The sequence below is a fragment of the Martes martes genome, assembly GCF_963455335.1.
Source record: "Martes martes genome assembly, chromosome: 15".
NCBI lineage: Eukaryota > Metazoa > Chordata > Mammalia > Carnivora > Mustelidae > Martes > Martes martes.
The window spans coordinates 45,761,484-45,785,126 of record NC_137903.1 but is presented as its reverse complement, the minus strand read 5'-3'; the positions used below and the strand labels follow the sequence as shown (position 1 = coordinate 45,785,126).

The 23,643-nt window shown below is 44.5% G+C and overlaps 1 protein-coding gene across 2 annotated transcripts; it reads left to right on the top strand.

Moving 5' to 3' along the window:
• NPHS2 (NPHS2 stomatin family member, podocin) lies at positions 1–19,604 on the top strand (the record flags this gene model as incomplete). 2 transcript variants are annotated; one of them, XM_080824784.1, is made up of 8 exons in its annotated part: positions 1–259; positions 4,858–4,961; positions 8,962–9,034; positions 10,416–10,498; positions 14,318–14,521; positions 16,609–16,664; positions 18,159–18,237; positions 19,326–19,604. In XM_080824784.1, 8 exons carry the CDS (start codon positions 1–3, stop codon positions 19,602–19,604), a joined length of 1,137 nt encoding a protein of 378 aa, XP_080680910.1. The 2 variants fall into 2 exon arrangements, with proteins under 2 accessions (XP_080680910.1, XP_080680911.1); XM_080824785.1 differs by lacking the exon at positions 14,318–14,521.
• Between the last annotated feature and the right edge of the window lie 4,039 nt (positions 19,605–23,643).

Here is a 23,643-nt window from a genome sequence, read left to right as displayed (position 1 = left end):
ATGGAGAGGAGGGCTCGGAGCTCCTCCAGAGAGGCCCACGGAAGAGGCGGCAGGTCCCCCCACAAGGAGAACAAGAGGGCGAGGGCCGAAAGGGGCGGTGGAGGCCGTGGGCGCCGGGACGCAGGGCGCGAGCAGGCGGGGAGCCGGGGGGAGTCCCCCGCGCCCGCAGCCACGGTGGTGGACGTGGATGAGGTCCGGGGCTCCGGTGAGGAGGGCACCGAGGTGGTGGCGCTGCTGGAGAGCGAGCGGCCCGAGGAAGGTATAGCAGGTCGGAGATGCGGGAGATGGGGTGGCCTTTCCGCGTGGTACCCAAGGGGCGGCAGGTCGAGAGCCACCGAGGCCAGAGCAGCCTGCTGGACCTGCTCAGAGTCCCAGAAAATGAAAGGCCCGAGTTAGGACCCGCCATCCTCCTTCCCAGTGATGGGGACCCAAATACATCAGAAGAAATACAAATGACATCAACTAAATACTGTTGGTCTCAGAGGCTAGCCTTGGATGACCGGTGGGAGGGAGAGTGGTCCATGTTGGGGACCAAGGAGCACTTTTGGCAAAGGAATCTTGCAGGGGTTGTTGTGGCCAAGGAAGAGTATATGGGCACCTACTCTTAAGTGCAGACGTTCAAGAACTGATGGTTCTGGGCCACTGAACAGCTTCTTCTTTCCCCCTCATCCCCACCCCTCAGTCTTACCTAAAAGTATTTTTTATTTTTTAAGATTTAAAAAATTTTTTTTGACAGACAGAGATCACAAGTAGGCAGAGAGGCAGGCAGAGAGAGGAGGAAGCAGGCTCCCCGCTGAGCAGAGAGCCCGATGTGGGGCTCCATCCCAGGACCCTGAGATCATGACCTGAGCCGAAGGCAGAGGCTTTAACCCTCTGAGCCACCCAGGCGCCCCTTACCCAAAAGTATTTTAAGCTTTCTTCGGGGTGATCATTTGGCAGCAGAGCCAAGTGGAGAAGAGCTAGACCTGAGTTTAAACCTCAGCTAGCTAGCCATGGGATCAGAGGTGCGGCCTTCACCAGCTATGCCAGAGGGATAACAACTGTACCTACCTGGGAGGGCAGGTGTGAGGATAAAAGGAGATGTGGCACCCAAAGCACTTTGCACAGAGCTGGGAGCAAAGAACAGACCCAATGTGAACAGAATCCTTGCAAGCTAAAATAGAGGAAAGTTAGACCAAAGGAAGGACTCACGGGGAAAGATGTCTTTTTGGCTTCTGTGGGTGGAGCAACTCTTAGGTGCAAATTCATCTGTTTCCAATCTTTTTTAGAGTAAATGGAAGAAAAAAAATGCTTTACACCTTTAGTGTAGAATGGCAGAGGTCTAACGGAAAGTCGGTAAGGAATCGTGTGTTATTTTGCTTTCTGCGGGCTAGGAAATTTTAACATCATTTCCTGGTTACCAGCAATGCAGTATATGTGGGAGCATTGAAAGGTATGATTTGACAAAGATTCCTGCAGTTGGTGCAGTTTATATGGATCATTTTAATGCTGTTTTGCCCAGCTGATGCCCTTCCATCCGTCGGAAACTTCGGGTCTTTAAAGGTTTGTCAGGTTCAATGCTGCAGTATTGCTGAGGTGAGAGGTCTTGTAGGTATGTGCTTCAGACCACATGGGTTGGAGTAAGCAAGGAAGGGAGCCGCCCTTTCGTATCTGCCGGGCATACACTTGGTGTTTTACTGAGTATTATTGTTCCCACATCGCTGATAGGGAAACAGGAGGGGAAATTAAGTGCCTTGAAATTAAGACCTACAGCTGGAAGCCAGGGAGGAGGGGAATTCCAGAGCCCGCCCCTCCTTGCGTGGTGCTGCCCCTGCTTCCTCCTCAGGGTCCTAGCACTGCCACCAGCTGTGTGGCCTCAGGCAAGGAATATCACTTGCGGACCTCCCACAGTCTGTCCAGCTATAAAGTGACTGGAGCCCGAGACCCTAAGCAATAGACCAGAAGTCCCATTGAGGATGAGGTGGCCTTGCTGAGCCCTTGTCTGGGAAGTTTCTGTGGCTTCCAGGGGTCCTCTGGGAGGGAGAGGAGCAACAGCCCCTCCCCCCGCTCACCTAGCACCATGCTCCCTCAGCCAGGCTCCTTAAGACTTGGGAGAGATGGCGGCGCCTGGGTGGCTCAGTGGGTTAAAGCCTCTGCCTTCAGCTCAGGTCATGATCCCAGGGTCCTGCGATCCAGCCCCTCCAGCCCCGCATCGGGCTCTCTGCTCAGCAGGGAGCCTGCTTCCTCCTCTCTCTCTGCCTGCCTCTCTGCCTACTTGTGATCTCTGTCAAATAAATAAAATCTTGAAGAAAAAAAAAAAAAAAGACTAGGGAGAGATGAAAAGAGCTTCACCTTACCAAAATGTTGGAGCTTCTTAGACTATGGCCTAAGACTCTCTCTGCCTTAACATTCAATATTTCACTATTCACTTAAACCAAACAAACTGACTATTCAAGGAACTCATTCCAAGAGAACAATACTTTGTGAGTAAAGCTCTAAGTTAGATTTGGGGTATTAAATATCAGTTTTTTTGTTCACATCTCTAACTCCTATGTGAAGGCATTTTGAGGACTTTCTTCCCTTATAAAACGCTATTTTGTCCGTAGGTGTATTTATTTCTTTTTATTTGCCTTAGTCACCACTGGCAATTGAAATATGTTTATAAACTAATTAAACATGGCAATACCACCCTTATTGTCCTTAAGGAAGAATATTGTAAAAAACCAACATGATGTTGATAAAGCAGCATTTCCCAAAATAGATTGTGTGAGAAATAAATTTTATGGGACATGAATTTCCTTGGAGAAAACACTGCCTGGTCAACTGTTTGGGAAATCCTAGGTTAAACAAAGCTAAGAATGCTTCTTTACTGCAGGGATTCTCCTGCCTTAATATGCATATCAACAGGGGAGCTCTAGAAGTAGGACAGGGAACACAGGATTTCCTAAACTTGTTTGTCCCGGGAACTCTTGTTTTGTGGAGCACCCTGAGTGATTAGTGTTTCATGAGACACACTTTAGGAACTACCATACTGCAGCATTTAGTGCTGATGTCAGTTTTGGGCTGATGCTTGTGTAGCAAGTGATTGATTTGGTGGTGACCTTTCCAATTATTTTGCAGTCACAGAAATCAAATATTCAAGGCTACCAACTAGTTTTCCTCTTTTTTTCCCCCCATCCCTTGAAAATAGGCTTTACACTTTCCTAATCTTTAGTCAACTTCTGGTCATCCATGATGTTTTTAAACTCACAAACAGTATGCCTTTGGCCAGCTTCCCAGGACCTGGAGATTAAAATTCTTCAGGTTTCCAGAACTAATACATTGAAATAATTTTTTCTATCCACTTCGCCTTCATCCTTACAAGTCAACAAATATTTATCGAGCACCTCTATTGGGTCAGGCACTATTCTAGGCCCTTGGGGATACAACGTAAATAACCCAGGAGGCATGTGTTCTTGAGATTAGCTTTTCCCGAAACATTTTCCTTTATTACTCACACAGTCTGGAGTTCTGCAGTCCAGTTTCTCATTACTTTTATTTATAGATGCTACAAGGCTGATACTACCCCAGAGGGATGATTTTTCAAAGACTGTCTGGAGATCCACACCCTAATCCAAAGAAGAGGCTCTAACGGAGGAATTTGAGACATTTGGGGCAGATAGTAGACGGGAAAGTCATTTCTGGGAAGATGAGCCTCTGCACCTATGTGGTTTGAATCACATAAGAATCAATACCGGAGGGGCACCTGGGTGGCTCAGTAGGTTAAGCCCCTGCCTTCCGCTCAGGTCATGATCTCAGCGTTCTGGGATCTAGCCCCGAATCAGAGAGCCTGCTTTCCTCTCTCTGCCTGCTGCTCTGCCTACTTGTGATCTCTATCTCTCTGTCAAATAAATAAATTAAATTAAATAAAAAATCAATACCGATACACTGAAGCACACTTCAGTGATTTTTTTTTTTCGTGTTTTTTATTTTATTTTATTTTATTTATTTGACAGAGAGAAATCAGAGCTAGGCAGAGAGGCAGACAGAGAGAGGGGGAAGCAGGCTCCTGCTGAGCAGAGAGCCCGACGCGGGGCTCGATCCCAGGACCCTGAGACCATGACCTGAGCCGAAGGCAGAGGCTTAAACCACTGAGCCACCCAGGTGCCCCCAGTGATTTTTTTTTAACCCAGGCACCCCACTTCAGTAATTTTCATGTAAATATGAAATTTCCTATTTATATCAATGCTATAAAAACTATCTCATGAGAGAGTTATGAGATAGTTATTATGAGCTAGTTAACATCCCCACTGTATAGATGGGGAAACAGGTTTTGGGTTTTTTTTTGTTTGTTTGTTTAAGATTTTATTTATTTATTTGAGAGACAAAGTGAGTGAGACAGAGCAGCACACAATCAGGGGCAGAGGGAGACAGATAAGCAGACTCCCCTCTGAGCAAGGAGCCTGATGTAGAGCTTGATCCCAGGACCCAGGGATCATGACCTGAGCCGAAGGCAGACATTTAACCGAGCCACCCAGGCACCCCAGCGAAACAGGTTTGAAGAGGTCATGTGCTTTGCTTAAGTTCACTGGACAGAAAATGGTGGAGCCAGAACTCGAACCAGACCTTCTGCCCAGATTCTGTGCTTTTTCCAGGTACCCCACTATGGCCTTTCCAGAAGTCTGTTCCACCTTCCACAGCCCCACAGAGCCCTGCCCAGACAATGTCCCATCATGTGAACTGACCACTGATACCCAGCTCCCTCTAAATTTCTAGCAATGTCTACACATTGCTCTGACCCTCCTACCAAGAATTGGACGAACAAGTACTGGTCAGTGAATATGGTAACATTCCAGTGTAAGTATTCGTTTCCCTTTTTTTTTTTTTTTTTTTTTTAAGGTACCAAGTCTTCAGGTTTAGGGGTCTGTGAATGGCTCCTTGTCCTCGCATCCCTGCTCTTCATCATTGTGACCTTCCCTTTTTCGATCTGGTTCTGCATAAAGGTAAGATTCCGTGAGAGCCCAGTAAGGAATTTCTTGGTGCCTCTCACCCCAGGTCCAGTCCTCTGTGACTTGGTACGTGCTGTCTGCTCTGCATGGGATGGCCTCACCCCCACTCCTCTGGGAGTCATCGGGAGGCATTGTCTGTGAAAGATTAAGGAAGAGAGAGTAAGGGTAGGCAGAGAGAGCCTTCACACAACGATGCAGGTCTGACACCTGCGCCATGAGAAGTGAAGGAACGATGAGACAGAAAGAGCCTCAGACTGGGGTGTAGTGTTGGCCAGCCTGAGGGGGAACTCCAGAGCAAAGTCTGCTTCAAAGAGGAGTTCCGTGATGGGCAGAAATGGCCATGCCCGAGTACCCCTGCCATTGCTGTCATTGGCTGGAGCTGCCGGGGAAGAGCAAGTCCTTGACTGGAAGGCTACAGGTGCCGCTGGGACCATTGCTGATGGCACTTCTCATGCACGCCCCTCCCCATCCCCCCCGCCCTTCTTCCTCTGCCCCCAGCGCCCATCCCACCCCCCAGCCATCCTTCTTCACAGAAGGGTGTTGGATTTTGTCCAGTGTCTTTTCTGCATCCATTGAGATAATCACGTGCCATTTGCCCTTTATTCTATCGAGATGGTGTATCACATTCATTGAATTTTGGATGTTAAACCAACTGTGTGTTCCTAGTTATAAATCGCACTTGGTTATGGTGTCTAATCCTCTTTTTATGTTCCCAGATTCAGGCAGCTGGTAGTTTGTGGAGGGTTTTACATCTATATTCATAAGACATATTGGTCTGTACTTTCCTTGTGATGTCGATCTCTTGTTTTGGCATCAGGGAAATACTGGCCTCAGAGAAGCAGTTGGATGGATTTCTCTGCTCTTCTCTTTCTGAATTTGTGAAGAACTGGTATTACTTGCTTGTTAAATGTTTGGCACAATTTACCAGTGAAACCATCTGGTCTTGGACTTTTCTCTGTGGGAAATTTCAAAACTGCTAATCAGTCTTTTACGTCTGGGTCTTTTCAGTTTTTTCCTCAGGTCAGTTTAGTACTTGCATCTATACTGGGATTTGTCCATTTCACCTAAGTTATATATAATTTAGGCATATAGTTGTTCATAGTATTTTCTTTTATCATCCTTTTTTTTTTTTCCCCCTGTAAGGACAGTAGTGATGTCCCTGTAATTCCTTTTTTCATTCCTGATTTTGGAAATCTGAGTCTTCTTTTTTTCTCCCTGGTCCAGTTAGCTAAATATTTGTCAATTTTGTTGATCTTTTCAAAGAACCAACTTCTGGTTGGTTTTTCTATTGTTTTTCTATTTTCTATTTCATTTATTTCCACTCTAATCTTCATTAATTTCTTCTTTCTGTTTGCTTTAGAGTTAGTTTGCTCTTCTATTTCCAGTGTCTTATGGTAGACAACTGGGGTTTTATTTTGAGATATTTTTTGTCTTTTATCATAGGCATCTATGCTATAAATTTTCCTCTTAAGCACTGCTTTAGTTGCATCCCTCATGTTTAGGTATCTAAGTTTTTGTTTTCATTCAACTCAAAATATTTTCTAATTTCTCTTTTGATTTCTTCTTTGATCCATTGGTTAGTTTATTTTTTTTAAGATTTTATTTATTTATTTGACAGAGATCACAAGTAGGCGGAGAGGCAGGCAGAAAGAGAGAGAGAAGGAAGCAGGCTCCCCGCTGAGCAGAGAGCCCAATGTGGGGCTTGATCCCAGGACCCTGAGATCATGACCTGAGCTGAAGGCAGAGGCTTTAACCCACTGAGCCACCCAGGTGCCCCGATCCATTTGTTATTTTAGAGTGTGTCATTCAGTTTTTATATATTTGTGAATTCCCCAAATTTCCTTGTTAATGATTTCCAATTTCATTCCATTGTAATCAGATAACATACTTTGTGTAATTTCAATAGCTTTAAATTTATTGAGGTTTGTTTTATGGCTAACATTTGATCTATCCTACAGATGTTTCATGTGTTCTTTTTACCTTTTTTTTGAAGATTTTTACTTATATATTTGAGAGAGTGAGAGTGTGAGAGAGAGGGCACCAGAGAGGGGAGAGTCAGAGGGAGAAGCAGACTCCCCACTGAGTGGGGAACCCAATACAGGGCTCAGTCCTGGTACTCTAGTATCATGACCTGAGTTGAAGGTAGACGCTTAATCGACCACGCACAGAGGCACCCCAATGTTTCATGTGTTCTTGAGAAGAAAGTGTATTTTGCTGTCGTTGGGTGTTGTGTGTAGGTATCTGTTAGGTCTAGTTTGTATATATTGTTATTCAAGTCTTATTTCCTTGTTTATCTTCTGCCTAGTTGTTCTCTCCATGATTGAAAGTGGAATATTAAAATTTCCAATTATTATTGTTGCTTGAATTGTCTATTTCTCCCTTTAGTTCTTTTGATTTTTGATTCTTGTATTTTAGATCTCTATTTTTAGGTACATATATGTTTATCATTGTTATACTTTCCCAACACACTGACCCTTTTATTGTTATACAGTGTCCCTCTTTATCACCAGCACATTTTTGTGTGTGTGTTTTCAATTCCATTTAGTCTGGGGTGCCTGGGGCGATTCAGTGGGTTAAGCATTCAACCCTTGATTTTGGCTCAGGCCATGATCTCAGGGTCCTGGGATCAAGCCCAGATTGGGCTCGGTGTTCAGCAGGGAACCTGCTTAAGGATTCTCTCTCCCTCTCCCTTGGCCCCTGCCTGTACATGCACATGTGCACACACTCTCCCTCTCTAAAATAATTAAATAAACCTTTAGGGGGGAAAAATGGTAGACCCTAAAAGTCAATTAGGTAGAGGATACAAAAGCAGAATGATGTGTAACATTTGAGCAAGGTCTCAAAGGAGTAAGTCTCCTCTGCATCTCTAGGAAGAATTTGTTTCTTCCAGTAAAAGCAGAAAAGAAACAAGTAATGCTGGGGAACCAGGAAATCGGAGATGCCTGGGGCCTGCTCTAGGGACCACATCTAGGTAGGCATTCCTTCTCATTCATTGTTTCAACAAGAAAGGCAGGATTCAGGTACAGAACTTGTCAACCTCAGAAGGATCAACAAGCCGTGTCCCAAGGGACTTTAGTGGCAGGGGGCGGGGGGGGGAGCTCTTCCTCCTAGGAATCACACTTCAAAATGTGTTACTTTCTGTCTCTTTACTGCATTTTCATATTTGACTAATTATTATTCAGTGGAGCTTTCCAAAGTGGAGGAAGGATGAAGAAGGAAAGCATGTCTACAGTCACAAATAATTCATTTGTTCATTCAACAAGAGTTCACAGGTGGGGTACATATACAAATCAACAGACCAAATAAACTAATGATAAGCAAGCAGTAGAACCCAGATTTTGATACCGGGCCAGAAAAAATGAAGTTTATTTTTGAAGTAGTGTGTGTTAACTTCCCTGTTTCTCTTCTAACGTACAGACATTTCTACACAAAGAGAATCTCCCTTTGTGTCATTTAAAAATAGCTACACATTTTCAGGGCACACTTCATTTTTCCAGACACGATCACCAATGGCAATTGGCAAATCGAGATCTAGTTGAATCATTGTGAATCAACCTCAGAAGAAATTGCAGTTTGAAACAAGTATCACAAGAGGTATTAAAATATACTCTCTCTTTCCATTAAATAGCAAATGTGGGATCATTATAAAAGCTAATAATGGAGAAGTTACAGCAAACTACAAGATTAAACACACTGTGATTTTCTTGATTTCTGTATGTTGGACATCATAGAAGCATTATTTTTTAGATCATCATGACTCTTTAATCAAAATTCTGTTCATGGGCTCAAAAATTAACAAGGCCAAGATACTTGCACTGGTTTCTGAAGTTCTACCTTTACTAAGTGTACATTCTGGAAGTGTAAATGTTAATAGAAATTTTTCCTTAGTTCTCAAAACTAGTTTTCTGATATCTAGGATCATTCTCATGTGCCAAGGCCTTTTGAAGACTTTTTCTTTCTTGGAGTGTTTCAAAAGTATTATTTTTCCCTTTAGGTTGCACAGGAGTATGAGAGAGTATTAATATTCCGACTGGGACATCTGCTCCCTGGAAGAGCCAAAGGTCCTGGTATGAAACACCCTTCTACCCCTGCCATAGACTTGCCAGTTTTTCCAGTCCGTGCATATTTGTAATATGGACCTCAGATTATATAAAGTAACCTGGTTCGTGATATCTGCATTGACTACTCTGTTACTTGTAACACAGGTTATGAAAGAGTCTTCAGCAAGCATTACTATCCCATCACAATGGCCAAGAGAGAGGATGGGCATAGAGAGTCAAGTGCTGGGGCCGGGCTAGCTGGAGTAGCAAGTAGGCCTAAACCCCATGGCTGGGCACTGGTTTGAGCAGAACATGTTTTGGTTAGAGTGCTGTGAGCTAGTTCAGAATCGGGGGGGGGGGGGCGGTCAGAACAAACCAGAGATAGGCAAAGTCCAGCATCTGAGTGACAAATTGGCCTTCAGTTCGTGGAATTTAGAAAATATAGACTGAGCACTTCCTGTGGTTTAGACAATGTCTAACTGCCTGGGAGGCGAAGATGGATACATGAGATGTGGTTTCTGATCTCTAGGACCTTAAAGTCTAGCAGAGCTGATGTCCAGAGATCCAAGCACAGACAGAAGTATAGTTAGTCCACAAAGTCTAGTAGTTGGGGTTTGCAGATCCCAGCCAGCCAGAAAGGCATGGGAAGGAGTGAAGTCCCAGGTGCATATATTAGAAAGCATCCAAGAGCCAAGCCAGCTCTATAGAAACAAGTAGAGAATAGAGACTAGACTAGACTAGAAGACACAAATCCGAGTTTGACAATTCAGAACAAGCAGATGGATCCACACAAAAGTAGAACCAGAGCCTGTGGTCTAGGACAGGGAGCATTTGTTCTGGTTCTAGTTTTCAGCATCCTTCTTTACTGCAGCTAGAAAGGGCTAGTAGCTGGTCTCCTCTGAGAGGTCCTGGGCTCCGGAGTTTGCCGGCTCTAAAGTTCTTCATAATGGTACATGCATGGATTCAAGAATAATTTGACAGAGCCCCTTAAAGGTACTAAGTCAAGCACTAAGACTAATAGATGTTCATAAGACTCTCTTGTTAGAGAGTTAAATCTCGTGAAGAAGACAGCCATGTTACGCAAGATCTGGAGGGGTCAGCACCATGACCAAGGAGACCATACAGCCCATTTTGTTGAGGTTAATCCCTGTTTATATCTGTTATCCTAGAGTAAGTTGTAACAATGCTCTCCTTTCACCCTCAAAAGTGTCCTAGATTGAGAAAAAAATTATGTGGTAACTTTAGCAACCACAAACTCACTATAGGGGTAGAGAGGGATTACCCAATCGGTCTGTAGTTGGAGGCTAAGGAAAGCAATGCAATATGCAAACTGACCTCGAGGAGGTAAAGCCCAAACAATCTCCATACTAACCATTCACCTGTCAATCTCCCCGCCCCCCTCTTCTAGGCCTTTTCTTCTTTTTGCCCTGCCTGGATACCTATCACAAGGTTGACCTTCGTCTCCAAACTTTGGAGATACCCTTTCATGAGGTAAGTCAAATGATGGATTTTGCTTTCTCTCTACATTTCATATGGCTGAGCTACCAATTCTGGTCCAAGGCAAAATGACTATTTAAGCTCAAAAGTAGAAAAGTAGAGATATGGGCTATATCAAAATTAAAAACTCCTGTGTATCAAAGGACACGATCAAATGAATGAACAGGTAACCTTTGGGGTGGAAGAAAATATTTGCAAATAATGCTTCTGATAAGGTTTAATACCCAGAATATATAAAGAAATCTTACAAATCAACAAGAAAGCAAACAACTCACTTAAAAATGGGCAAAGGACTTTGTGATGGTTAATTTTATGTGTCAGCTTGGCTAAGCTAAGTTCCCCTTTTATTGGAGTGTATCCTTTCAAATTTTACTATGTCTGTGGCTGTATTTACAGACAGGTATACATATACTACTTTATAACATGCCTTTTTCCACTCAACACTCTGTTGGATCATGTTTTCAAACTATGTTTCTACCCCTTTGTCTTATTTTCTTCAAGATTTTATTTTTAAGTAATATCTAGACCCAGCGTGAGGCTTGAACTCACAACCTCAAGATCAAGAGTCTCATGCTCTTCACACTGAGCTACCCAGGCGCCCTTTGTTTTAAATGGACACGTACCATTTCATTGTATGGATGTACCACAATTCACAATTCCCTATTGTGAATATTAATTTATTTTTAATTTTTAATTTTTCATTATAATAAACAACACTATGAATGACATCCTTGCAGCTAAATCCTTAAACTATGTCCTTGTAATAAGTGTCTAAAAATGGAAATACTGAGAAGGAGCAGCTTTTTGGGCTCTGGGTGTGTAGCACCCGTCTGCCACCTAGTATATACTCAACAAACAACATATCAGAGCACTTGTTTCCTAGAACGTGCTTTCCTTTTAGCACTTTTTTTTTTTTTTGGCATCAGGTTAAAACAATTAACTGAATGCTTTCATCTAAGAAAAATTATTCCTGGGGCACCTGGGTGGCTCAGTGGGTTAAAGCCTCTGCCTTCAGCTCAGGTCATGATCTCAGGGTCCTGGGATCAAGCCCCATGTCAGGCTCTCTGCTCAGCGGGGAGCCTGCTTCCCCCGCCCCCCCCGCACCTGTGTCTCTGCCTACTTGTGATCTCTGTCTGTCAAATAAATGGATAAAATCTTAAAAAAAAAAAAAAAAGAAAAATTATTCCTGATACTTACATTATGTGGAAAACCCAACACTGCTGGAACTCATACAGGAATTCAGTAAAGTGGCAAGATACAAAATCGATGCACAGAAATCAGTTGCATTTCTATACACCAACAACAAGACAGAAGAAAGAGAAATTAAGGAGTTGGTCCCATTTATGATTGTACTCAAAACCGTAAGATAACTAGGAATGAATCTAACCAAAGAGGCAAAGAATCTGTATTCAGAAAACTATAGAATACACATGAAAGATATTGAGGAAGACACAAAGAAATGGAAAAACGTTCCATGCTCATGGGTTGGAAGAACAAATATTATGAAAATGTCTATGCTACCTAAAGCAATCTACACATTGAATGCAATCCATATCAAAATACCATCAGCTTTTTTCACTGAGCTGGAACAAATAATCCTAAAATTAATATGGAACCAGAAAAGACCCTAAATAGCCAGGGGAATGTTGAAAAAGAAAAGCAGGGGTGCCTGGTCAGCTCAGTCGTTAAGCTTCTGCCTTTGGGCTCGGGTTATGATCCCAGAGTCCTGGGATCAAGCCCTGCACCCAGTTCCCTGCTCAGTGGGAAGCAGGGAACTTCTCCTTCTCCCTCTCCCACTCGCCATGCTTGTTTTTCTTCTATCACTCTCTCTCTCTGTCAAATAAGTAAATAAAATCTTAAAAAAAAAAAAAAAGAAAAGCTGGTGGCATCACAATTCTGGACTTCAAGCTCTATTACAAAGCTGTAATCATGACGATATGGTACTGGCACAAAAACAGACACATAGATCAGTGGGACAGAATAGAGAACCCAGAAATGGACCCTCAACTCTACAGTCAACTCATCTTCAACAAAGCAAGAAAGAATGTCTGATGGAAAAAAGACAGTCTCTTCGACAAATGGTGTTGGGAAAATTGGACAAACACATACAGAGGAATGAAACTGGACCATTCCTTACACCACACACAAAAATAAACTCAAAATAGGTGAAAGACCTAATGTGAGATAGGAATCTTTCAAAACCCTTAAGGAGAACACAGGCCTCTTCGACCTCAGCCACAGCAACTTCTTCCTAGAAACATTGCCAAAGGCAACGGAAGCAAGGGCAAAAATGAACTATTGGGACTTCATCAAGATCAAAAGCTTTTGCGCAGCAAGGGAAAAAGTCAACAAAACCAAAAGACAACCAACAGAATGGGAGAAAATATTTGCAAATGACATATCAGATAAAGGGCTAGTATCCAAAATCTATAAAGAACTTATCAAACTCAACACCCAAAGAACAAATAATCCAATCAAGAAATGGACAGAAGACATGAAGAGACATTTCTGCAAAGACATCCAAATGGCCAACAGACACATGAAAAAGTGCTCCACATCACTTGGCATCAGGGAAATCCAAATCAAAACCACAATGAGATACCACCTCACACCAGTCAGAATGGCTAAAATTAACAAGTCAAGAAATGACAGATGCTGGCGAGGGTGCAGAGAAAGGGGAACCCTCCTACGTTGTTGGTGGGAATGCAGGCTGGTGCAGCCACTCTGGAAAACAGTATGGAGGTTCCTCAAAAAGTTGAAAAAAGAGCTACCCTGTAATCCAGCAATTGCACTACTGGGTATTTACCCCGAAGATACAAATGTAGTGATCCAAAGGGCACCTGCGCCCGAATGTCCACCATAGCCAAACTGTGGAAAGAGCCCAGATGTCCAATGACAGATAAATGGATAAAGAAGATGTGATAAGTATGTGTGTGTGTGTGTGTGTGTGTGTGTGTGTGTGTGTGTATATATACACAATGCAACCATCAAAAACTGAAATCTTGCCCTTTGCAATGACATGGATGGAACTAGAGGGGATTATGCTAAGTGAAATAAGTCAATCAGTGAAAGACAATCATCATATGATTTCACTCATATGTGGAATCTGAGGAAAAAAACAAAGGAGCATAGAGGAAGGATGGGAAAAATAAAACAAGATGAAACCAGAGAGGGAAACAAACCATAAGAGACTCTTTTTTTTTTTTAATTTAAAGATTTTTATTTATTTGACAGAGAAAGACATAGCGAGAGAGGGAACACAAGCAGGGGGAGCTGTAGAGAGAGAGGGAAAAGCAGGCTTCCTGCAGAGCAGGGAGGCAGATATGGGGCTCGATCCCAGGACCCTGAGATCATGACCTGAGCTGAAGGCAGACACTAAATGACTGAGGCACCCAGGCACCCCTACCATAAGAGACTCTTAATCATAGGAAACAAACTGAGAGTTGCTGGAGTGGGGGGTGGCTGGGTGATGGACGTTGGGGAGGGTATGTGCTGTGAATTGTGTAAGACTGATGATTCACAGACCTATACCCCTGAAGCAAATAATACTTTATATATTAATAAAAATAAATAAAATTTCAAAACTATTTACAACAGGATTCCTTTAAATAGTGAGTTGTTTAGTATATTTCATAAAAACTCCATAATCTCCAAAAACACATCTATTTTGAATAAAAGGGTGGGCCAAAGACTCCCCCCGCCCCCGTAATCTTACTGAGAAAATTTCCTTTGAACACATTTAGCTTCACTATCCTCACCTGGGAAAAGAGACCTACATAGGGCCTATTCTCCAAACTCTTTTTTTCTGCCCAGGTTGTGACCAAAGACATGTTTATAATGGAGATAGATGCCATCTGCTACTACCGAATGGAAAATGCCTCTCTCCTCCTAAGCAGTCTTGCTCACGTGCCCAGAGCAGTCCAATTTCTTGTGCAGACCACCATGAAACGTCTCCTAGCACATCGAACCCTCACTGAAATTCTTCTAGAGAGGAAGAGCATTGCCCAAGATATAAAGGTACTTCGATACATTTGTCATTGAATATGTTGAAATACCTCTTTCTCTTTTATTCATTTCTTCACTGGTCATTTATTGATGCGCATGCAATGGAAGCATCTGGCAGGCATTCACTGCTGAAGGTGCCATCCTTCAAGGAGCTGACAGCTGAGTGAGAAGTTGAAAGTCATTGCCACTGGTTCTGCCCTCATCCCACCTGCGTGCACTTCCCCTTGGCCCCTCAGCCTCTCTTCCTGTCCATCACTCCTTCTAAAGGATGCAAGACAAGGTCCAGAGGCTGGGCACCCAAGCTTGCCTTTGTTACACTGGATTATAATTTATGTATGTCCACATGTGTCTTCCCAGATTGTGGACTCCACAATGGCAGGGTCATATTTTATCCACCTCTTTGTTCTCAGCACCCGGCACAGGGCTTGTCACACAGCAGTCAGACAATGTTCTCCTGATGAGTGAACAAATGAGCCAGCTGTTGTAGCCCCATCCCTTGCCATCTCCCCTTACCCCCCACCATGTTCTAACCCTCCAACCCCCACCCCCACCCCACACTCCTGCAGCGTTTCTCTGGCCTTCAGCACTTCCTGCTCCCCGGTGCCTCTGCAAGGAATGCTTCCCTTTCCCCCACAGGCAAAATCCTATTTGTCTTTTAAGATGCCACCGCTTTTGTGAGGTCTTTTCTTTTTTTTTTTTTTTTTAATTTATTTTATTTCACAGACAGAGATCACAAGTCAGACAGATTACAAGAGGCAGAGAGGCAGGCAGAGAGAGAGGGGGAAGCAGGCTCCCCGCCAAGCAGAGAGCCTGATGCGGGGCTCGATCCCAGGACCCTGGGATCACGACCTGAGCCGAAGGCAGAGGCTTTAACCCACTGAGCCACCCAGGTGCCCCTCGTGGGGTCTTTTCAACACTCCCTCTCATCACCACCCACCAGATTAGTCATTAGCTAGCTGTCTAGCCCCAGAAATCCTCAGAAACGAGTGAATCGGAAAAGAGTATGGGCCCCCATTGGGTGCACCATGCCCTGCCCCTCCTTTCCAGAGCCCAAGTTCGTTGTCTTCTGTCTTCTGGGACAGGGAAGTGGGGCAAACGGGTGCCAGCAGCAGGAAGGAAGCACCTCTAAATGAGACCATTTGGGAGAGCCTAGACTCTGGTTCTCTAATAAGTGCATCTTAAAACAGATTTAACAAGTTCACCATGTGTATTGGTTTCCCATTGCTTCTGTAACAAATTACCACACATTTGGTGACTTACAATGATGCCAGTTTAATCTCTTATGGTTTTGAAGGCCAGGAGTCCAAAAGCAGTCTTACTGGGGCCAAAGTCAAGATGGCAACAGGGCTGCGTCCTTCTGGAGTTTCCAAGAGGAGAATTCATTTCCTTGCCTTTTCCAGTTTCTAGCGGCCGCCCGTTTCCCCAGCTTCCTGGCCCCTTCCTTCCTATCGCAACAAATTCTGCCCCCAGAATCACATTACCTTCTCCTCTTCTATAGTCACATCTCCTTCTGTTCCCCCTTAAAAGGACACTTGTGACTGCATTTGGGCCCCACCGGGAAGATCCTAGATAATCTCCCCCATTTTAAGATCCTTTAACTTAATCCCATCTTCAAGGTCTCTTCTGGGGTAACATTTATAGGTTCCAGAGATTAGGACATGGATTGGGAGCCATTATTTAGCCTACCACACCATCTCTAATTCCCCAATATTTATTGAGCGGCACCGTGCAGTTAAGCAAGTTTATTTTTTAAAGAGAGAGAGTGAACGTGGGGAGAGGGGCAAAGGGAGAGAGAGAAAGAGAGAGAATCTCAAGCGCACTCCACACTCAGCACGGAGCCCAATGTGGGGCTTGATTTCACAACCCTGAGATCACGACCTGAGCCGAAATCAAGAGACAGGTGCTTAATGACATGAGCCACCCAGGCGCCCCAATTTAAGCAACTTTTTTCAAGACACTGTAAGGTTAAAACAAAATAGGAGACGAATGTCTCTTCAAAGGAAATGTACTTTCTCAGTTCAGAACAATGGCCGTGAGGGCACAGGGGTGCTCTCCTCGCCTGGAGGTTCTCACTGACATCTCAACTCTTCCCTCCACAGGTGGCCTTGGATGCAGTGACCTGTATTTGGGGAATCAAAGTGGAGAGAACAGAAATGTGGGTAGGAAATTAAGCAAGAAAAGCAATGTGATAAAGGGAAATATTCTGGTTTTATTTTAAAATAATTTTTAAAATTATTTTCAATGAGTTTAGCACTATAGCCACATTGGCATAAATTGAGACAAAAAAATTTACCTAGTACTCACATTCATTACACAACCTCCGTAACATTTAGGCAAGTTACTTTCATGATACTTCTCTCCATGGGTTTAAAACAATTTTTTTTAGATAAAACTCATATAACATAAAAACTCACCATTATAACCATTTTAAAGTACAACAGGTTGTTTTTATTGTATTCACTGAGTAGTGTAACCATCACGACTGTCTAATTCCAGAACATTTTCATCGCCCCCAAAAGAAAACCCACACCCATCAAGCAGGGACTCCTCATTGCTCCCCTGCCCCCTAGCCCGATGACACTAATGTGCACTCACCTGTCCTGGATGTCTCCGACAAAAGCGGTCATCTATTACATGGCCTTTTGTGTTTGGTTGCTTTCACTTGGGATGTTGTTTTCAAGGCTCATCCGTGGTGAAGCAGGAATCAGGATGTCATTCCCTTTGACAGTCAAATACTATCCATTCGTTGTGTGGGTACAGCCCATCGGATCACCTGCTTGCTTATGATGGGCATTTGGGTTGTTTCCATGTTAGGACTATTCCGAAGAATACCGCAGCGACCGTTTATGTGCAAGCTTTTGTGGGAACATGTTTTCACTATATACACCTAGCAGAATTACTGGCTCATATGGTAACTCAATGTTTAACTTTCCATGGAAGTGCCAGTTGTTTTCGAGCTGTGTCATTTTCATCGTTGCAAATGGGGTAAAAATACAATTTTGTATCTTTTATGTAATACATTAAGTATTGCTCTTATGTGGTCAGTTCTACTCTTTTCAAAATCAATTCCTTTAGAAAATTAGATGTCTTCCCAGCTTGTTAAAGCTGTTTTTCTTTTGTTTTTTTTTTGTTTTGTTTTAAGATTGTATTTATTTATTTGAGAGAGAGAGATAGCCAGAGAGCACAAGTGGGGGAAAGAAGGAGAGGGAGAAGCAGGCTCCCTGCTTGATGGGGGAGGCTCCATCCCAGGATCGTGACCTGAGCCAAAGGTAGACGCTTAACCGATTGAGCCACGCAGGCACCCCATCAAAGCTGTTTTTCATCGTTCAAATTTAATAGCTGGGGTTTAGATTAAACCTTAAGCGGGAAAAGTCATAATCGTCCATCAACAAAAGAATGTGTTCTACTTGCACGGACAACCCCGAGTGCTGCCACCGTAGCATCACCGGCCATGAGTGTCTGCCTTTGAGGCCCTGACTTTCGAGCGGCCCTTTTCTGCCCACCATTGACCTTAGAGGCCTAGGGGCGGCCACCCTCTTAGATGGCATGTGCATCCTAAGTACCAGCAGAGACGCCGGCCGCCCGGCTGAAGCCCTGGCAGCTCACAGCCGCGCGGCTCACGCACCTGCCCGCCCTCTTTCCTTTCCAGCAAGGACGTCCGGCTGCCGGCGGGGCTCCAGCACTCCCTGGCCGTGGAGGCCGAAGCGCAGAGACAGGCCAAAGTGCGGGTGAGCCGGCGCGGAGCGGGCGGCCTCCCACCGAGGCCAGGCGCGTGGCCTGCAGCTTCCTCACCCCCGGCTCATCCCCGAGCTCGTGCCCCCCCCACCCCACCCTACTAATTTCCTCAAAGCGTGTTCACAGCCACCTAACGCCACATGGCCTCCTCCACGACGCCCGCTCCCTGAAGCCCCTGGTAACAGTGAGCTGCTCTTCCTCCTCGAGTCTTGCCTTCACTCGCTCTCCTGAAGGGCCTCTCCCATCCTCCATCCCTCTTCTCTCACAAAGGCCTCTTTCCCTAGTAGTATCAGCCACCTGGCCCCTCTGTGTTAATGAGTTAATGTCAAAGACGCGCCTCCCTAGCTCAGTGCAGGCTGTGCAGGGACGACCGCGATGAGGCCCGGTTCCCTCGATGCCGGAGCCGAGAGAAGGTGCCGCCAGGCCCAGCCTCTAGTCAGGCCTGCCCGCGGGCCGCACAGCTGTGGCCGCCGGCAGCTCCTAGGGATGGAGGTGGGGGTGGGGGGAAAGGCAAATGAGGACGGACTGAAGGGGAGACAGACTGCTCCTAAAGAACAGAAAGCAGGTGAAGCAGCAGCCCACCACAGTGGAGCTCAGGATCCCGGGAGTGAAGAAGGGGAAGACAGTAGTCCTCTGGGCAGAGTTGCTTCTAGATCTGAGTCTAGTCTCTTTGTCCACGTTAAGGTGGCATTTGGGTGGTGAACTTCGTGCTTTTTCTTCTGAAACGTTCACTCATTCATTTTGCCACGTCCTCACCTAGAATGCTGGCCAACTTCTCAGTATGGCGAACTCCTACTCATTCTTCAAGGCCCAGAGGGCATAATTAATGACTCCCCTAACACATCACTACACTTGTCAGGGCCCTTGACAAATTCGGCCTTAAATTAGAACGAAGAGTGCCACTGATCCCCCCCTAGATCAGGATCCTTGGGAGAGGAGGCCGTCTGCCATGTGCTTCACCGCGCCTGGAGCCTGGTGGACGCGGGTGCTCGTTGGCCGAGGAACACTGAACAGCGAGGAAAACCTTGAAGCCATAAAAAGGAAAAAGACCACTCAGCTTCTCTTCGCATCTGCTCCCCAGGTGATCGCTGCGGAAGGAGAGAAGGCCGCGTCTGAGTCCCTGAGACGGGCAGCGGAGATCCTGGCAGGCACTCCGGCCGCTGTTCAGCTGCGGTACCTCCACACCCTCCAGTCCCTGTCCACGGACAAACCTTCCACCGTGGTTTTGCCTCTGCCATTTGACTTGCTCAATTTCCTGTCTTCGCCCGGCAGTAGAACTCAAGGAAGCCTCCCTTTCCCGAATCCTTCCAAACCTGTCGAGCCCCCAAATCCTAAAAAGAAAGACTCTCCCATGCTATAGGAGGAGCCAAGGGTAACGTGCCTGGAAGGGGCCTGCCAGGTGACAGCCACATCCCTGAGGGAGGCACACTGTCCTCACTTCCCACGCTTTCTTCAGTTGCCATACAGAATGCCCTTGGAACGCACAGTCACAGCTCAGCAATCCGAAGCAATTGTCTGTGAGGAGACAGTGAGGTGATGTAATGGCAAGTTTAGATGGATCATTTTAATTAGAGTGATTATGGGAAATAGCTTTAGCCAACATTCTACTTGGGAAAGAATTTTGTGTCTTTAGGGGACTAAATTCTGACTTCCAAAGATGTAGTTCGTGTCTTTTTTTGCTGAATGCCCCCTGGCCCCTTTGGCAAGGTCTGTGGTGCTCCCGTGGTCCTTCCTACGTGTCCCTTTTATTGTGCTCATCACATGTTATTGTAAACCTGTAGTTAAGACGCAGGCTTCTCGCCAGCTGTACTGTGGCTTACTCCTCTAAGGCACCTTTTGGTCATTGCCCCTCACCCTCCCACCCCCAGCCACACTCAACCTTGTGTGTTCACCCTATGGTCTTCACATCCAACCCCATAGGTGCACCACACTGACACTTAAATGTTCCTGAGCAACTGAAAGAAAACAAGATGTACTTGGGCTGGATGTAAAATTTACATCCAATTAAAAGAATTTTAAAGGAATTCTTTTTATGGAGACTTTATAATAGAGAAATAAGGGATGCCTGGGTGGCTCAGTTTGTTAAGCGACTGCTTTCAGCTCAGGTCATGATCCCAGGGTCCTGGGATCGAGTCCCACATGTGGCTCCTGGCTCAGCAGAGAGCTTGCTTCTCCCTCCCACTCTGCCTGCTGCTCTCCCTGCCTGTACTCTCCCTCTCTGTTAAATGAATAAATAAAAATCTTAAAAAAAATTCTTAAAAGAGAGAAATAAAAGGACAAAAACATTTACCTGATACATGTTGCTTAAAATCTTAAGAAGCATCGCTGTAAACATGGGACTCATATTCTCAGTATAGTATTTACCAGCTTGCTTATTTCTCAAGCAGTACTGACAGTATGTGACCTATGTATGTCCAGAAGCATTCTTTGCTAGTACAGATATTCTTTAATATAAATGTTCTTGTCTTACTCTCCACTAAGTTGTCTTACTCAATTAGAAATATGTATCTACACAAATGTAGTGATCCCGAATGTTTATAGCAGCAAAGTCCACCATAGCCAAACTATGGAAAGAACCTAGATGTCCATTGACAGATGAATGGATAAAGAAGATGATAGATATATCTCTCTCTCTATATATATATATAAAATGCAGCCATCAAAAAACCCTGAAATCTTGCCATTTGCAATGAAGTGGATGGAACTAGAGGGTATTATGCTAAGTGAAATAAGTCAATCAGAGAAAGACAATTATATGATCTCTCTGATATGAGGAATTTGAGAGGCAGGACAGGGAGTCCTGGGGGAGAAGGGAGGGAAAAATGAAACAAGATGGGACTGGGGAGGGAGACAAACCATAAGAGACTCTTAATCTCAGGAAGCAAACTGAGGGTTGCTGAGGGGTGGGGTGGGGAGGGATAGGGTGGCTGGATGATGGACATTGGGGAGGGTATGTGCTATGGTGAGTGCTGTGAATTGTGTAAGATTGATGATTCACAGAAATATACCCCTGAAACAAATAATACATTATATGTTAGTTAAAAAATAAAAATATGATTCTACAGAAAAAAATTAGCCAAGTAAATAAGAAAGCATCCTGAGGTAGAGAGCAAATCCTCTATAGACTTTAAAAAATCAATAATTTATAAAATCTTCCTAACATTCCAAAAATATTATTAAAATCCTGTATGTTAGTAAAACGGTACTTATAATTAAAATTTCCACGTAGCTAGGACAGAGAGAAATGGTGGTAATTATCTGGTGGTTGTACCTTTTTATTCTTCATGTTATCCAAGGTTAGTATTTTATACTGAAGATGTGTTCCTGCTATCCCTAAGTGAGAACTTAGAACATTTTACATAAACACACTAAAGAGTTTTTGTTTATGAATGTTAATTCATAAAACCCTATAGAGCATTATTTCAGAGAGGAAATGTATTCTGAGCTCCCAGAAATAGACCTAGAAACTTTTATAACATTATGTCTATTGAGGACAGGCTGGTTCCCCACTATGTTTAAGTGACAAAAATCAGGGCCCAAGATCAAGGATGCTTTGCCTTTCCTGTTCTCTCTCTTGATCACTTTCACATTTCTGCCCAGCCATTCCTCCTGTTTTCCAACAACAAAAGACCAAAAGCTCCCTAGCGGTACATGATAACATATCAGTATATAATGATGCCGTCCTAGGATGGTCTCTGTCATACACCTCTAAGCCTCCCCCTCGCCTCCATCCACACCTGAGAAAACCACACACTCCAGCCCAAGTCTGCAAGCCCGAGGGCATTGGCAAGCAACACATCTTCCCAAGATTATGTTGGATGATTTCAAAACCTACGTATCCATACAATCATGCCTGATTCATTTATTTTAACAATCAGTTTCTATGGTTACTATGTACTGAGATAATAACTTTGAGTTTTGTTCCAAAAAGCGATTTCAGCCAGCTCTGAACAATATTTCCAGACCCTCTTAAAAGAAGTTTCCCTCCCTACTCCCAAGAACCATAGTTGCTTGTGGGGGAGTAGCAGCACTGAGAGGCATAGACTGATTAGTGTTGGCTGGAGGCAGTGGGAGATTGTGAAGCCAAAGGGGCAAGCAAAGCTTTAAACCATGCAGAAGTGCCAAAATACAAAATATGAAATCCGAAAGGGTGTCAAATCCAAGAAAGCCAAAAACAGGTGCCAAAATGTGCCAAAAATATGGTCACAGAGAGGAAAGCAGATGGGGGAAATTCCTGGGTGATTTCCTAGAATATCTAACAAATTAGGGTTTGCAGTTTGCTTTTGTGGACCAGCCAGGACAGGGTCATTGACGACCCAGCCCATTTAAAGGACCAGTTAGAGCATCCCTGAAGTGGGAAGTATTTCTCATGACCACTGTGTTGGCCCACACCCATCCCAATGTACTGGTTATTGGAGTTAAGATGGCATCAAGGGTTGCTGGTCACTTTTTACCCCATAGAGATGGCTCCTGATCTCAGGTTGGCAGATGTTGTCCTAAATAATGGAGGAGGAGGTAGGGTTGTGCTGATTCGGGCATAGCCAGAGCCAGGAACAGAACAATTAGGAGTGAATGCCAGGGTAATAAGGTAATAATAATAGCTTTTAACACCCTTAAGAATTCCTTGTAGCATGGCTCCTTTTGTCAAAGGTAGATTTACCTACAGGTCTGGGTATCACCCACTAGTTGGTCTCCTCTGCTGTCTGGCTCAGTCAACATTTAAATTTCTCATTAGCTTGCCAAAAGGCTCCTTCCAGGTCTGCTCAAGCAGCCTGTGACATCTTCAGCTATTAAGTGACCATTGGCATGGGAGTGCTTGATGGATGGGAAATAAGTTGTATGAAGCTGTGAATGGTCAAGGGACGTTCTTCAGAGACTAGCAAGGTGAGCTGACAGTGCTGTCTGCAAGGTCCCAGCAGCAGAAGTCTCCTCTTGACACCCAGGTGCTGCCTTCAGGCTGGTTACTGACCTTGAAATGATGGCTAGAGGACAAGTTGGACAGTACAATGCAAGACTGAGATGTGTACTAGGTAAGTTTTTCTCTAGAAATTTAATATTAATAGAGAAGTGGTGCCTTAGTTCAGGCTGCTCTAACAGACTACTGTAAGTTGGCTCACAAAAAAACCAGAAATTCCTCAGTTGAGGCTGGGACGTCCAAGATGCCAAAAGATCTGGCATCTAGTATTGGCCCAAGGCCTGGTTCTGAGAGAGGTGTCTTCTCACTGTGTCCCCACATGGCACAAGGGGGGGAGCTCTCTGTGGTCTTTTGTAAAAGGGTGCTCATCCCATTCATGAGGGCTTCACCCTCATGACCTATCACCTGCGTAAGGCCCCACTTCCTCAGACCATCACATTGGAGGCTAGGATTTCAACACAGGAATTCTGGGGTGACACTGGAG